Here is a 17,212-nt window from a genome sequence, read left to right as displayed (position 1 = left end):
ATAAATTATCAAACAATTTCTAGTGATTCTGTTGCAACTTTTGTGGTTTTTTTCTCCCTTCTTTTTCGCACGTTTTTTTGTTGAAGTGTCATATTCGTTTGTACCACTTGAGACATGAGATTTCCATATATTTTGTAAGTACCTAGTACTTAGGCTTTAAGGCCTAGTATTTCCAAAGGTCCTACAATTTTATTGGTCAAACATAATTTAAACTGAAGATTTCGGAAATGTGTAAAGCACAAGAAAGCAAAAATGTCTTTCATAAAACGTTTAGAAAAAGTTAAATAATTTGAATCCGTTTACAAGCAATTTAAAAGCTTAATCGGGAAATACGAGCTAAAGTTTAATTAAATTATTAAAGCGGCGGTCAAACATTACAAAATATCTCCGTTTAAGCATTACTAAAATGTTTTGCGGTAGAATTTTACCGGTAATACGATTTACCAGCATCATTCTACCGGTAAATCGGTAAAACAATTCTACTGATTTACTGTTTAACCTCGTCAGAATTCAACAAATGCTTGTGGAGCATAAATTATCTTGTGTAAAGGAATGTTAAAATCATGGTTACTTATGTAAAAAAAATTTCAAATATTTTGAGCTTATTTTATTAACAAATCTATAAATTGTATAAAACACATAAAATTTCATGCACGAGTATAAAATAGAATGGAATCACAATTCAAATAACAAAAATATTTGGTTTGATATCTTTTACGCTGAGCACGCGCGATCTAATTTATAATACAATATTGTCAGGTGTAATTTAGACACATTTGAAAACCTATACAACTGTGCTTGCATCCGAAAGTCTTTTCCACTTCAATTCTTCAAAGCCTTCAGCATCATCCTCATCATCTGCTGACAAACTTATCGCAAGAGAGTAAGATATACTCGTACCAATACTTGATTTGTCTATATCCGCATTACCGTCCAAGATTTGAGAACCGTTCAAACTTTGCATAGGAATAACTTCTTCATTTAAATCTAGTTGAAGAAATTCCATATCCGAATTATCGTCCCTAGATCTCCTTCGCTTTAAGCACAAGAAAACAGTGCATATTAGTATTACAACAATTGTTAAAATTGCTGCAGGTACCATGACAAACAGTGTAATTGGAATAGAACTGCCTTTCTGTTCAACTCTATTATTTTGAATAGTGTTGTTTTCTAAAAGCAATTCTTATTATCATTACTTTTTTTTTAACAAAAAAAAAACAAACAAAAAAAACAAAAAAAAAGGAATCACTTAATTCTATAGAGAGCCTGAAAAACTTACCCACACATTGACCACCATAATATTTAAGATTATATAAACAATCACATTTGTAAGAGAAAGGTGTATCAACGCATGTCATATTGGTACCTTTGCAATTTTCTTTATCCTGGCACTCATTTACTTCTAAAAAATTAAATTTAAGGTTGACACTAAAGTAAAACTAAAAATCACAGAAAATTTGTTTTTAATTTTATTTCAAATTTCTAATTCAAAATACGATTTTGAAACTTAAAGTTTTTTAAAATATATTTTCAATCATTCTATTTCCATTAAGTTATATCTAAATTTAAATCAGAATCAAAGTTTGAAAGTGAATAATATGGAATTATTTTCCTAGTTAGAGATGTTTGTAAACCTTTTTTTTTTTTAAAAAAAAAAAAAATCACTTTAATGTAAAAATAACTGAGGGAAATGCATCGTTACCATTAATGACAACTTGAGTTGCTTTTGATATTGGCCCAACACCATTAGATGATGCTTGACACTGGTAAAACCCACTTCCTGACGAACAAATTCGTAAAAAATTTTCATTGTGACCAATAATTTCCTACAGAAATTATTTGATTGTTTCAAAAGTAATAAACGTAGTTATTAAATGCATTTTTTTCAAATAAATTTTTGTATTGTTTGTAAATTTATTTAAATTTTAGTGTACATTTTAAGTGTTTCTTACATACGCACCACTATGCTCATCACCAAGGAAACATGAGAAAATCTCAACAATACTTACTTGATTATTTTGATACCACTTAAAACTTAAATCGCTGTTAGGCACAGCATTGCATTCTAAATTACACTCCATGCCGGCAGCCAACTCTAAATAACTTCCTGAATGTAGTTCACTTGTGATAGCAGGAGTCATCGGAGTGTCATCAGCACCAAGATACTCTTAATTAAATAAGTTAAATTCATTTATTCAGAAATAACTCAAAGATGTTTTTCCCGGAATTCCAAAAAATCTGCATACCTACAAGAACTAAAGAGAATGAACTTTTTGTCTCTACTTGATACTTTGCTTCTGAATTGCTATGCATCATTATTGATAAAACAGATCCTTGACGCAAATATATGCTTCTTGAAATAGTTAATGTGTCTGTGTTCTTAAGTAATTTTAAATCTGTGACAGTTGATTCCTCATTTACAAAGACAGCTAGTGTTAATTGCATGCTAAAGAATTATGCTCCTAATATTTAACTGAAAGAATGCTACTTATTATATTTATCATAAATAACTTATTATTGTTATATTATATTTATTATACAACCAATTCCAGTAAAAAACACCCACCAAAAAATAACAGATCAGAAATTTACTTCTTTTACATTAAGATAACAAAATACTTACGGCATTTCAACTGAAACAATAACATGCGCTGTTATCAGATAAACACCAGTAACCTTAGTTACTACAACTTTATTTTTGTAAAAGAAATCTGAAACATGTTCTTCTTCAAATGCAGTTATTGGAATCCACTCATTAATTATCCAATGATGACTCTCTGGTGATTTTACAGTAAGCAAAATTGCAGGCAACTTAAGACTCCCTATATAAGCCAAAGATAGAGACGATTGTGATTGTACAGAAGCAGTATAATTGGATGATAAATACAGAGATAAAACCATTTTTGACGTTTTAACTAAAACAACCCCAGCAAGCAAAAACGTGAAAGTTGTGTCAGGTGAAGTGTAGTATGAAGCTGTAAAAAGAGACCTGATTTTATTTCGCACTCCAAAAGAGATCTTTGTTCCAGAAGAAGTTGTAATTAGATTAGCAGAAACAAAATATATCCCACTTCCAAATAATGCAAATTCAGAATATACAGATTTTGTTATGTAATGCACCCATTTTGTAATGATGTCTTCTCCTATTAAACTTGATGTAAACGATGTAGACTTAGTGTACATTTCACAAGTTTCTAACTGATAATTTGGTATTTTGGTGTAGGAATAGGTGGTGCCTTGAGAAGGAAGAGATCCTGGACCAGTACTGTAGAACGAAGATGCAAGCTGAGCATTTGCATCCATATGAATAGTACCAACAATATGAAGTTTTAAAACACTTGATATGCTGAAAAACAAACATAAATATATGATCACAATAGAACCACAAAATTACATTAATTATATCAGTATTACCAATTTAGTTATTTTAATGAACTCATGAAATGTTATTAGGGTGGTTATTCTAAAAAATTATAACAAACAGGCCTTAATGATCCTTGTAAACATAGAGCTTCTGCATGAACTCAAGAAAAAATTTCTTAACTTAAAGTGCATTAGAAGTTTTTATCCCAAGGTTTTTAAAAGAAAGAAAGAAAAAAAAACTGATATGAAATATCGACATAATAATTATGCAAACATTTAAGAATTTTTATTTTTAAATTATTTTTTTTTGAACAGTAAACTTAAATGATTATTTCATTCAGCTTTTTATCAATTTATTGGAAAATTATTTCCATGATAAATCTCCAATAACTTAAACAAGTTAAAAGCCAATTGCAAAATTTCACATTAAAAAACTTTGACTAAAGCTGATTACATACCTCACACTTGATATGCCGGTAAATATATTTGCTTCTTCTTTTTGCATAGGAAATGAGTGAACTGATAGGTTAGCATTACCTAAAGACCTTATGAATGTCATGTCCAATGAAATAAAATAGCAGCCTGATGATTCTGCTGTTAGAACACCACTTGACGCAGAAAAGCCACATGAATTACAGTAATAGGAAGATTTTTCTAATTGCCAAGGTTTCAAAATTTCAAGGGAATCAGAGAACTCAAGATGGTCCTATTTTAATTTAAAAATATAATTAAATTTTTCTCTGGCCATTTTTGTATAAAAAAAAATCTAAAACAATTTCAAAAATTAGTTTTTAAATTTTAAAAAATAAAACTAAATAAATAAGTACCTTAAGCACAAAAGAAGAAGTCTGAAAGGGCTTTTCATTTAGAAACAAATAAACTGACATGTAACCTTGCTCAATATTATTTATTTTGTCTGTAAAGAAACTCTGCTCTGTGATACTTGCTTTGCTTTTTATTTGAATACTGCATTCGTCTCCTTTTTTCAGTGCAATAATCATTGAACAAGTCAAACTTATTTCACCATATTTGCCAGCTGCTTCATCGCAAACAAAAGCTTGTTCACCAACTTTTATGAAAAGTTGGTAACTTTCTGAAGTTGTTTTACGTTTCAAATAAAGTTGAAGGGAAAAAATATAAGTTCCACTATAATGAGCCACTACCTTTTCAGAATTATCTATAAAAGGACTTTCTTTAGAGGTATATACAAAACGATGACCAACCTTACTTTCTGCAGTCCAACCACTTATTAAATTCCAATGGGTTTCAATCAAGCGTACACTCACTCTTGGTAGATTTGCAAAAAACCCTTTGGCTGATTTTTCATCATCAATCAGTAGCGCTGAAAAACTTGTTGATTTATCAACAAACCAAATTCCAGAACAGTTTGAGAAGACCACTAAGTTGATTTTATCCTCTTTAAATAACTTTATTGGGCCGGCCATTGATAATGTTAAAGATAATTTCTCCTTTGTTCTTAATGAAACAATTGATCTTTTAATACAATATGTTGAGTGTTTTTTGTTTATGTTAAGACATGCTGCAGCAAACACAGACTGTTCGTCATGTGGGATTAAACCTTTGACTACTAGGTTTGCAGATATTAAGTAAATTCCTTTAACAGGAGCTTTAAATACTCCTTCACTAAAGGAGAAGTACTGACCATTATTATAATGATAGTCATGAGAAAACTCTGTTCGACTTGGGTCATAAAAATTCTTTAACTCAACAGTATCAGTATTTCCCTCAATTGAAACACCAAGGTTTCCTTGGAAACCTATAACATTTTCTATACTTCCAAAAGGCAAAAATGAGATGGAACAACTTACCTTTAAATTAACACTTTTTAGAGACTGCATAAATATCCCAATATTCTGTCCAATGTTCATAACAAATATACTAGAAAATTTAAGAGTGAGGTTTGAGTTTATGTTTTGCTCTTCACTAACCAAAAGAATTTTTTTTTTTTCCAAAACAGCTTCATTATATATTAAAGCTATTTTAATTTGGTCTTCCAGCAGATTGTTCGTTATCAATATTGAAGTAGTAACAAAGAAAACATTACTTTTATGGGTGCTAAATAAACCATTAACTGAATATACTAATTCTTCAGTAGATTCTTTTAAGCATGAGAGAAGTTCCCAATCTTCAGAAGCTAAAAATGGTCTTAACTCTTGGTTTTGTGGGCCTTGGGATAAAACAACCAAACTAACAGTACTGTTAGGTAAAATAAACCACTGCTCACTGGTAGAAGAAAAAATATTGAGCCTTAAGTGGTCATTTCTTGCAACATCAATAAGAGATACAAAACTAACAGTTTGTTGAGATGTTGAAGAAAAAGACTGTGATACTAAAGAAAATTTGTCTCCAAAGTGATCCTTTTGATCAAGTGTCATTGCTTCAACATTTTTTGTAACTGCTATCTTAATAAGTGTTGTGTTCAAAGGCACTTTTAGTAATAAGTTGACTGTCACTAAAACTAAACCTGGATCTTCAAACGAAACAAAGCTTGAAGCATAGTTTGCTTGATTGGTCAAAAAACCTCCTTGGCTTTTATGATCAAAGTTAAACAAATCAAATACATTCCAGTTATTTTTAACTATGTAAGACTCTATCTTGCGTAAAAATGAAGAAAAACCTTCTTTTTTGTCCAAGTATCCAATAGAATATGTTGTACTGTTAGACAGTACAACTTTCAAACAAGATGAGGTGACTTTCACCCATAATCTATCACCCTTTTCTAGTTGAATATTTCGTACAACATTTATTGTAAAGTAGAGCATTTGAGTCATTAAGGTCGACTCAATTAGGACTTCATTGTTATTTTTCATTACAAAAACAGACACAGTGCACAAATTTTCTTGCTTGTTGTTAAAAACAAAATTCCCTAAAACAATATACACTCCAAATTTTTCCGCAATAAAATTACCTCCTTGTTTATTAAACAGATTAGTGGTAATAAAGCTGCCAAACAAGTTAAAAGTTGTCCAATAAAGCTGCAAGGCAGTTTTTTCAATAAAAACATCATTGCGTAAACTCACTGACAAAAACTGTTCAATATCATAAGATGACAGTGACACTAGATAAAGCTGACTAAGTGATTTAACAAGTATATCACCATTTGTTGATTCTAAATATATGTGCAGAGTATCATTTTTGTTGCCTCGTACTATGCCATTCAATTTAATGCTTGTTGGCCCAATCAGCTCAGTTGACCAAGACTGTATAGAGCTGTCAGAAACAAGTTCCTGATTTAAATTTGCTAAAACTTTGACAACACTATTGTACTTCCTTATATCTAAAAGAAGAACGCATGATAGCAAATACAACCCTTGAGCTTGTAGATATAAATTCTTCTCATCATCTTGTGTTACTCCTAAAAAAGGAAAATATTTTGAAACAATAATTTTGAACAAAGTGAGATACTTCAACTCTCATCAAACAAGAAATCATTTTGTGAAGTACAAACAAGAAATCATTTTGTGCTGGTCAATAACTGTCCACTGAGATTATAGATAATTTAGAAAACTATTTTAAAATATTGTTAATAAAAAAATTTGAATAAAATATTTATTACAGCGTGTAATATATAAATGGCTGTCTCATAACCAATCAAGAGAGATCAATCTCTTCTAGCATATGTTGTTATATTGAAATGGTAGGAAGAGGGAAAAATCTCTATTAGAACTTTTCTAAAAATAATATTTTAAGTTATAAAGAAAAATCTTGATGATTTTTGCATGTTTAAGAAAAAAGGAGTCTGCATAATTCCTCTTGTGCTCTATCAAAATAAGCTCTCAATAATTGCTTTAAGAAAAATCTGAAGAAATATCTTTGATGGAATTTTTCTAAATGTTTATCAAATCTGATAAACATTTAGAAGAAATTTGACAACCAACTTACAAACTAAGTTCCTAGGAAACTCATAATAATATTTGAAAAACTATTATTGCTCGTACATGTGATATGTGACAAAACATGTGAGATGCATTTTTAGGGCATGAATAGCTAGAAAAAAATTTGCATTTGCAATAACCTTTATTTTGCAATCAAAATAACCTGCATTTCATTCATAATCTGCATTTTGCAGGACTTGAAATGTCGCCTTAATTATGCTTATTTATCTCCTGTGTGCATCTCTCAAACAAATACAATCCAGAAAATTAGAGTTTTTTTTAGAAAAGAAATAATTTCTCAGCAAATAATGTAAATATTTTCAATTTGACCACAAGAATAGAGTAATTAAAGTTCATCAGGAAATCAAAGAAATATCTAACAAATGGTGATCTCTAGATGAAAGAATTTCTTATAGTCAGAAATGAACAATATTAAACAATTTAATAGTCACTTTAATTTAAGAACCAATAAGAGACAAACAACTGCAAATTGCAAATAATATAAAGAAGTTAAAAGATGCTTTGATTAAATGAAGTAAAATTTAAAGAAAGAAAACCAATAATAAACAAAAGTGTTCTTGGATTTGAACTTGAAAGTCCTTCTTTCAAAAATTCAACTTTTTATCATTTGAAAAAGGAGAGAAACTGTTATAATAATTTAAAGAAGACTAAATTTTCGATTGGGGATCCCCCAAAAGTTAAAAGAAAAAGTTGTCATTTTAAAGAAAGAGTTCAATTTATTTAACAAAAAAATTACCAAAAAAACCTGAGTTAGATTTTAAACTCTTTATTGATTACTACAAACTTTACTACCAGTACCCATCAAAATTATCTACTGACTCTAGATTTCAAAAACAGACAAAATGTTTGTCAAAGAAATATCAGACTTAAAATTTGACTTAACATCACATGCAAACAACATAAAATTTGTATTTGTTGATATAGAAGGTGAAACTTTGTAATAAAGATTTAACAATGAAAGATGAAACAATAAATAGTAATAATAATAATAATAATAATAATAATAATAATAATAATAATAATAATAATAATAATAATAATAATAATAATAATAATAATAATAATAATAATAATAATAATAATAATAATAATAATAATAATAATAATAATAATAATAATAATAATAATAATAATAATAATAATAATAATAATAATAATTAAGATTTTTCCTTGTGATGGAACAATGCATTTGTTAATAGATAAATCGTAGGCACTCCATGAAATTGCAATTCTTTGCATGTTTCATCTTTGATAGAGTTTTTTATACTCAAACAACATCCTAGTAAACTAAATAATATAACGCAACATAGCACCAATGTTTTTTGGCAAAATCTAAACTTTCATGGTGAAAAATCTTTACAAAAAGCTCTTGCGATGTTTTAGATTCTTTTAGAAAACTAGGAGGTTCTTTGGGAATACCAACCTTAATCAAAGATAGTTTATACTCATTCATTTTTTATTTATAGCACATATCCAAAACAAGTTGAACCTGAAAATTTTCTATAATACATGGAGTTAATTATCAAATTGAACACAGTCAATTTGGTATAAGACAAATGAAGTATATACTATCGTTTTTAATTCAAAAGAATTCAAATCTAAGACTAAAGATGATGCTAATGAAGTAATTTTAAAAGATCTATCTCATGTATCAAATGTAAAAGTTTTTGCAAAACTAATTGTAATATGATGCATTACAAATACAAAAAGAATGAATTTAATTGTAAAGAAATATACTTATACTCAAATTGCAAGAACAAAAATGATAACAGTGACTGAAAATCTTTCATTTTCGGAGGAGAATTAATTACCAACTTAAATTGAAACAATTAAAATTTGTAATTTTAATATCATATTGCATTCTTATATAATTGATTTCTTAACATAGGTTTAATTAATTTTTATTTTCTAAGTAAAAGTTGTAACACTTGTAAAGTAATTCTTAAAATCCTAATTTTAAATATAGACCTTTTATTAAAATTTAAATAAGACTTAAGTTACTTTCCAATAAAACATGAAATAGTTCAGAAAATGTTTTTGGTCCTACAGATTTCTGATCTGATCAGCTTTTTCCGCCTCAAATAAAACACTTCCAAAATAAGGGTAAGGATTTAGCAAATATTGATTTCTAAAAAATTTAATCATTACAATTTTTCTGCATACAAAGTTTCTAGGGAGCATTTTAAAGAAGAAACCTACAGCTGATTTAAAACCTTTTTCCAAAATAAATATATATTCAAATTTAAAGCAATTCAACCTCATTTACCATTTTCTAAAGAGCTTTGAAATGTTTTTAACTCATGAAGTGTTGATTGAATAAACAAGTCATCTTTAGTATGGCCAATATATACTACATCACTTGTAACTAAAAAAAAAAAACGTTTTAAAAATAGCTTTTTCTATTAGAAATTGATATATTTTTTACGTTAAACACCATATTATAACTACAATTAAATAAAGTTCAAAGCTTTAAACACAAAAAATATTTTAACAACAAATGATGCTAAAATTTTTAACAAAGTTGAAATGGATGGTCAGTCTGTTCAAAATGAAATATTTTTATTTGTTTAGTTCGAGCATTTCAAATGAAACAGGAATTCCAATGTTACATGTTCATTAATTATTAGGTCTTAGTCCTTTTTGTTAAGTGCATCTATAACGCTCTTGTTTTAGAAAAACACTATCTTTAAGTGTTATATCTGTTTATAAAAAAGCTAGTATACCAACCATAACCTTCAACAGTGTTCTTATCAAACTATCCAAATTGGTAGAGACTTCTAAAAAATTTGAATGAAAAAAAGGATATTAGATGCATACAGAAGTTCTATGAAGTCTTTTGAGGAAGTGTTTGATATATGCCCTTGCAAATATTTTGATGACAATAACAGAGGTCATAAAAAATTTAAGTGGCAAAGTTTACATTTGTAGATTTTATTTGAACTGAGCCATTTTGAGATTTTATTTGCTCCGAGCCATTGAACAAGACTGGCCATATCCTCATTAATATATTCATTTAGTTTTTTGATACGTATTTGAATGTTTGATGGAAAGATTGAAATCATTGATGTAAATAATAAAGAGAAGAGGACCTAATATGGATCCCTGAGGAACAAGGCAAATGCTTTTAATGTCTGAGAAGGTGCCATTTAAAGTAACAAACTATTGACGATTGGAAAAGTTTGATTTAAACCATTGCAAGGGTATGCTGTGCACACCATAATAGTTAAGCTTTGATAGGAGAATGTCATGGTCTATGGTGTCAAAAGCTTTTTGTAAATCAATGAAAACCCCACAGGCAAAGTTTCCATTATCAAGAGCAACTCTTATACTTTCTGTAATTTCGATAAGAGCGTGAGCTGCAGAATGCTTTTTACGGGAACCAAACTGGTGTCTATAAAAGCATCATGTAATTTATTATGCATAACTTTTTCAAAAATTTTGCTTAAATTAGAAAGAAGAGAGAGTTGGTGCAGTCAACTGTAGATCCTTTTTTTGTAGACTGGAATAGCTTGGATCAGCTTGAAGACATCAAGAAATATTCCTAGAAAAAAGTAAATTATTTACTTGTTGGAGAGTAACTTATTTGGCTTTACATTTTTCAACTCTTTTATACCTTTCCAGGTGTTTTTTATATTATTGATATTGTGAATAAAAAAGTTTGTAAAATATTCCTTTTTCTTAAACTTCATAAGATGAAAAATGGTGGAACAAGAATTTTGCCGGAAAAATCCATTCATACTCACAACTTTGGTGAATTAAGTGATTTTTTAGTGACTTTAGGTGACTGTAAGGATTCGTGTCACTCCAAATAAGCGTTCTTGGTTTAAATGATTCCATCGTAATTGAAATACGCTGCAACTGTCCAAAGTACTTTGTCTATAATTATCAAACTTGTTTTCCAAAAACCATGTGGCAAACTCCTTCAATTTTTAAACGTAATGTTCTGATTTCAATTGATGGTGCACTAATATGCAGTTTTGTAGTTTATATAAAAATACTTACTAATGATAATCAAGATGAAGTATGATATGGTTCACCAGAACTATATATTTTTACATACTACATAAGTTTAGTTTTTCTAGTAAGTTATGAAACACATTGTATATGTAAAATTGTTATTAATGTTATTTGGGTTTATTCATTTTGGCTGTTTCGGTTTCGGTTTCTGTTTTACTCAAATTTCAGTTTCGGTTACGGTTTTACTGAACCGAAATTTTAGCACTTTCGGTTTCGGCTTAAATTTCGATTTCGGTTTAAATTTCGGTTTCGGTCGTTCACTACATGGCAAATTTCAAAGGCAAATTTAAATGCAGCTTTCAAAGAACCATAGTGAGTTTACAACCTGCTGGGTGTCTGAATCATTCACTTCAACTTAGATCAAAAAGGAATTTTTTTTTTACTCCGAGTGTTTTAAGATTGATAGAAAAATGTCAAAATCTTTGTACTTATGCTTCTCGTACTCAAGCTTCATCTTTTCTTAGCTCAACAATCAAGCCTGTCAAAATTTTTTTTTTGAAGAGATTTGAACTAAAAGTTTTTACAGGCCTAATTTTCTAGGAAAGCACCAAATAGCTCTCTGAAAGGAATGCTTGGGTTAGCGCATACATTCCAATCGTGACAACCATCATGAAGTCATTTGACATTCTTTTAGAGGACAATTAATGGAGGGGCATGAAGGAAATCAATTGAAGTACGTGTTTACGACTAAGAAACCATAGACCATTTTGCAGTAGCAACAGTTCTTAATCCCAGATTCATTTATTTCATATCCCAAGAACCCTTTCAAGCTGCTAAAATGTCTTTTCGGAGTTAGACCGTTCGTATTAGAGCCAACATAAAGCCATCCTTGTGTTGTAGACTACATCTATTGAGAACTTGGAATTTTCTTTAATGATGGTTAAAAACTGTAAGGGCCAAAAATCCAACTTCCTTCCAAATTATCAAAGGAAGGTTTAAACGAGTACCCAAAATGCTACACGATTTCAACCTGCTTAGAATTTTGGAAAGAATATGAAGTGAAAACAACATTAAACGCGAAGTTTGGTTTTGCAAAAATAGCAAATAAATTGCTTACACCACCATCAACATCTAATGAAGTTGAAGGATTGCTTTAAAATGCTGGAGACATTCTTTCAAATGAAAGAAACAGACTTTTGTCAGAAAAATAAATAACTTTGAAAAAAAATTTTTTGAGTAAAGAAAAAAAACCTCAAACTCCATATATTAATATTTTGCTCATACTCTACTTTTTATCCCTATTATGTTGCATATTTATTGTTTAAATCTATGCAAAATTCTTGTTTTATATTATTTTGGGATTTATTTGGTGACAATTAAGCGGTCCAGCTTAGGTTTACGATTTCACTCAAATTCGGCCACGGTTTTATTGAAGCGAAATTTCTGTACTTTCTGTTTCGGCTTGAATTCAAATTTCGGTCGTTCACTAAATTACAGTACGAAACTAATTGTGTAATTTTGTACGGACTCCTTCACACTGTTTATCTTCTGTTGTTTGCTGCTTGCAAATTATCATATCAAAAAAAAAAAAAAAAAAAAGAAGAAGAGCGAAATAGAAGAAGGAAGTAAAGTTATGTGTTAACGCAAATATAAAGTTTTAACTAAAACCTATAACTTAGAACTACCTTGGAAAACTTTTGAAAGTAAAACCAATATTTGAAAGTAAGTCGTCATAGTTAGTAGTTACACTACTATTTTATATAAATAGCCTTCAGATGTTCTGTCTGCAGTAAAACCTGTTTTTTTCCCATCATAATAAAATAACAACACTTAACAGAGATTCTGAGAAAATACTTTCGACGAAGATGAACACGCAATCCAAGTAATTTTTGAATGCATAACAAGAAAATCAATGTTATGTGCTGTAAAAGACATTAAAAAATAATATTTTTGTAGCGTCTTCGCAATTCAATTACGTAACAAAAAAGCAAATCTATTGAATATTGAAGATATAGAAACGAATAAGAAAGTGAAAACCAACGTTAGTAAAATATTTAAATTTCTTCTTTAGAATCTTTTTTTGCAAAAAAAGCTTTTTAAGTTTCTTGTTGAAATAAAAAAAAACGTTTTCTTTGAAAAGCATTGGTTTTTAGTTATGATGCTAAAAACGCGTTTTGATTTACACGTTTTGATTTTTTCATAAGCATTTTTAACCTTTGAATAACATTTTGCCTTTAGAAATATTTTTGACAAGTTCTAATAACCAAATAAAAGTTAATTCTTTTAAAGCTTGTTTCGAGACACATTATGTAAATCATTGATTCTAAAAACTGATGTTAATAATTGAAAAGGAAACTTAATTCATACCCTTTTTCAATCTTACCACTTCTTTTTAGTTTTAAAGAGTTGTTTCATCAGTAGTGAGGTCACTGACAAATTATTCTTAACGACAAAACGAGACATTTTGCAGTTGAGAACAGTTTGTTGATTTTTGCTTCAAACTAGTGAACCTTTTGTTTGGTTCAATATCATGCTGCTTACCAATGATTCATTATTTATACTCCCGCGGCAATCTTTAAAATGTATTTTGATTACGTCGTCAAAAGATATTTAGAACTTTGTCTAATTTTTGAATGGCATTTCTAAATAAGAGGTGAAGACGCTTTTAAAATACGACTTCCAGTCGCCTTCGCATTTCTTACGTCCAAAATTCTAAATAACTTTTCCGAATTAGCATTAATCAAACTTTAGATTACTACGAATGCAAAAAATACATCCCGAGAAAGTCTTGAAGAGGCGTGTTTATAAGCAAGTAACAATTTTTACATCATATTTGTTTCTAATAAATTACTCCATCTTTTTTTGGGAAACTTTATCTTGTAATCGTAGTTACGCAATATTCAAAGTAATATTGATATATTTTAGGAATTATACAGTAGCATGCCAAAGATAACAAACAGATGAACTTTTCAATTTTTTTTTATCATAACTTTTCGCCTTTTCATTGAAAATGAAATTTTTAACAATTGTTCCTCCAATATAGTATAGTTGACTCAAAAAAATGATAACCTGTAACAGAAGGAAGAAATTCAAATTTTATTGAAAACATAATAGTACAAAATTTTATAAAGAAACAAAAAATCAAAAAAGAAGCACTATTTCTAATTCCTTCATTTTTTTTCACCATTGCATATCAGTATTTTGCTGGATAGCCTCTAGATCTTAATACTGCTTAACAAGGAGGAAGCATAGAGTCAATTAAGTTGATAAGAACATCTATGGTGATATTTGACCAACTATACGAAAGCATCTTGAACAAATCATTTAAATTAAGATACGCCGACCACCTAAAATCTTCTAATTTTGAAAAGTATAAGACTAACACTGAACTATCTAGAGGTATGGAAGCTAACTAGAGGTATGGAAAATAAAAGAGGGAAATATTACACCTTTTGGTAAATGGAGAATTGTAAAACCCTGCGAATTGCACAATCAGGTCAAAAAAAGTTGCACACTATGTCTGCATGAAAAATACATGATAGTGATGTATCAATAAGGAAACTTATTGAATAAAAAGAACGAAATGGTTTTCAAATGCAGACACAAAAACAGATTTCTTCTTTTGCAATTTGATACTTTCTTTCTTTTTTATTTTTTCTCTTTCTTTTGACTTCAAAGCATACGCCGCCGTAGTTTTTTAATTTTGTAACGGTTCTATTATTTTTATTTGTATTTCATAGCTGATGAGTGCCGCAACTTTAAATCATGAAACTTTAAGTACCATACACAGTTGAAATTTCTTTGTTATATATATATATATATATATATATATATATATATATATATGGCGACAAACAATTGCCGACGATACTATACAAACATGAAACTCAGCTGGTCATGGCCTACAATATAAAACACCGCTAGATTTGTTGTTTTAAAGATTAAAAATTAGTGGGTCAATTTAATAAAGCTTTTAACTTCCGTAAAACCTATAAAAACCGGAAGATGTTTACCTTGTGAAAAATTTATTGCAGTTTATATACTTAATTTACAAAATTACTCTTCACATATCGTCGGGTGACAGGAAAAACTCTTTAAGTACAGAAAATACGAAATATGTTTTTTTACACAATAAAATACAATAAAATATCATCAATTTTCTCTATAAAATTAGTTTATAGTTACAGAATGTAGAATATAAAACACAATACGCAATACAAAGCGAAACATGTTTTTCCAAAAATGAAATTTTAACTTAAAAAAAACTATTAAAAATGCTAATTACTCCATTGTTTTTGTTTGCTACTTAATGAGTTTTTCCTGTCACCCGACGATATGTATATTAAATTCTTAACCTAAAGATAAAACTTTGTGGCCCAAAGATATTGAATTGAGAAAAGATAAAGGAAAAAACTTTTATTTCATCAAATAAATATACCAATAAGACAAAGTTTAAACTAATTTAACTGTCTTCAGTTGTGGTCACTGCTTCAATCCAAGATTGGAACATTGAGCAGATCTTCTTGATGTATTTATCTATTAGTCCAGTCAGACCCGAGATATTGAGTTTATGAGTTGGTCAGAGTTAGAGTTCTGTTGCTTACAAGATCGTGCTTGAATTTTAGCCTAGATACTGAAGTCCAAAGGAATAAGGTCAAGAGAGCTAGGTGACCAGATATTTTTTAGCCAGAATTTCAGGTGATCAGCAAGTCACTGCTGGGTAACATTGGCCTTGTGACACGGAGCTCCATCTTTGATGAAAATATAACTTGCAGGTTCAAGATAATTTGCTTGAACCCAAGGAAGGAAGTGAGGTTTCAGAATTCTTTCAATGTAGTCTTGGGCACCCATTTTTAGCCAAGAAGTTAGAAATGCAGGTGGTTTTTTTTTAGCATTTGAACTGACCAATCCAAAAATCATGATTTGTGAGGTGCAAACTTGACTTTGCCTGGGATATCCGAGATCTTTAAAGATGAAAAAAACTGATCATGACAGAAATTTGAGAAGGATTCATGGTGGAATACGATTATTGTTGTCTTTTTCTCAATGATAGTTTTGATTTTCTTACATTTTTTAAACTCCGGAGGCTTTTAGTATTTCAGCATGCATAAATCTTTTTTTCCCAGTTAAATATCCCCAGTTTCCTTCACAGCCCCAGTTTCCTTCACAGCCGTTCTCACTTAATCCAAGATCTTGGGCCGTGCTTTTCACTGTCTTGGCAGGATTGCTCTAGATCTTCCTTTTGATTTTGTTGATAAAATCCCAGTTAACAACTGATATGGATCTGCCAATTCCAGGCTCCTTATTTGTGGAAACCACGAACCTCTAGCCTCTTCTCAACATTGTAAACAGTCCTTCAAGAAAACTTGAGATCTTAGAAACTGACATTCCCATAAGGAGAGCTTTGTCAATCCCAACCGTTTTTTTATTCATCATTTTAAGGGTTTACTTACATTTTTTATATCTTTGAAGTTATCGAAATCTTTCTACAACCAACAATACAATATTTTTTGAGTATATCTTATTTAAAAAATATATATAATTTAAATTATACAATTATTGTTAAACTTTTTTATTTTGAAATTTTGAAATCTTTTTTGAAATTGCAAAACAAGAATTTTTTGATGCACTGATTTTTCGCCATCAGGGTAATAAATCCGGCCGTGTTATATAAGAGCCAATGGGCTCATCATTGTAACATAACCTTAAGATAGTTTTTGACAATCAGAATACTGCATAAAGAATAGTTACAAACAATGCTCTAAAATAAAAGTAAAAAATTTGAAAAATGACAAAATTTTTGAAATGACAACTTTAGAATTCTTTCGTGCAGTTTTCCCCGAAATATATTTGTATAAAATATCCTAATTCGGAGATACCTCGAGAATAAAAATTTTAACAATGAAACCATTTTAAAACTTATAGCTATTTAATAAAACCTATTTATATATATAAATTTTTCTATCAAAAAATTA

General features: G+C 29.2%; 1 protein-coding gene across 5 annotated transcripts; it reads right to left on the bottom strand.

Annotated features, from left to right (window-relative positions):
- Positions 1-592: 592 nt before the first annotated feature.
- Positions 593-13,738, bottom strand: LOC145189756 (uncharacterized). Of its 5 annotated transcripts, none has more exons than XM_090089458.1 (10): positions 13,605-13,738; positions 9,547-9,645; positions 4,191-6,739; positions 3,822-4,069; positions 2,624-3,346; positions 2,247-2,446; positions 2,010-2,167; positions 1,703-1,826; positions 1,280-1,402; positions 593-1,170 (listed from the first exon to the last, which is right to left on the bottom strand). In XM_090089458.1, exons 3-10 carry the CDS (start codon positions 6,192-6,194, stop codon positions 785-787), a joined length of 3,966 nt encoding a protein of 1,321 aa, XP_089945584.1. In that variant the 5' UTR covers positions 6,195-6,739; positions 9,547-9,645; positions 13,605-13,738; the 3' UTR covers positions 593-784. The 5 variants fall into 5 exon arrangements, 4 of the variants coding, with proteins under 4 accessions (XP_089945584.1, XP_089945583.1, XP_089945585.1 ...); XM_090089457.1 differs by lacking the exon at positions 13,605-13,738 and adding an exon at positions 12,923-13,206; XM_090089459.1 differs by lacking the exon at positions 13,605-13,738 and adding an exon at positions 11,024-12,829 and having other exon boundaries at positions 9,547-10,821.
- Between the last annotated feature and the right edge of the window lie 3,474 nt (positions 13,739-17,212).

This window comes from Hydra viridissima, unplaced genomic scaffold (genome assembly GCF_058129835.1).
Source record: "Hydra viridissima isolate aposymbiotic clone 2 unplaced genomic scaffold, HvirCarnegie_v1 scaffold_6, whole genome shotgun sequence".
Lineage (NCBI taxonomy): Eukaryota > Metazoa > Cnidaria > Hydrozoa > Anthoathecata > Hydridae > Hydra > Hydra viridissima.
The sequence above is the reverse complement of the archived record's forward strand: the minus strand, read 5'-3'. Positions and strand labels throughout refer to the sequence as shown.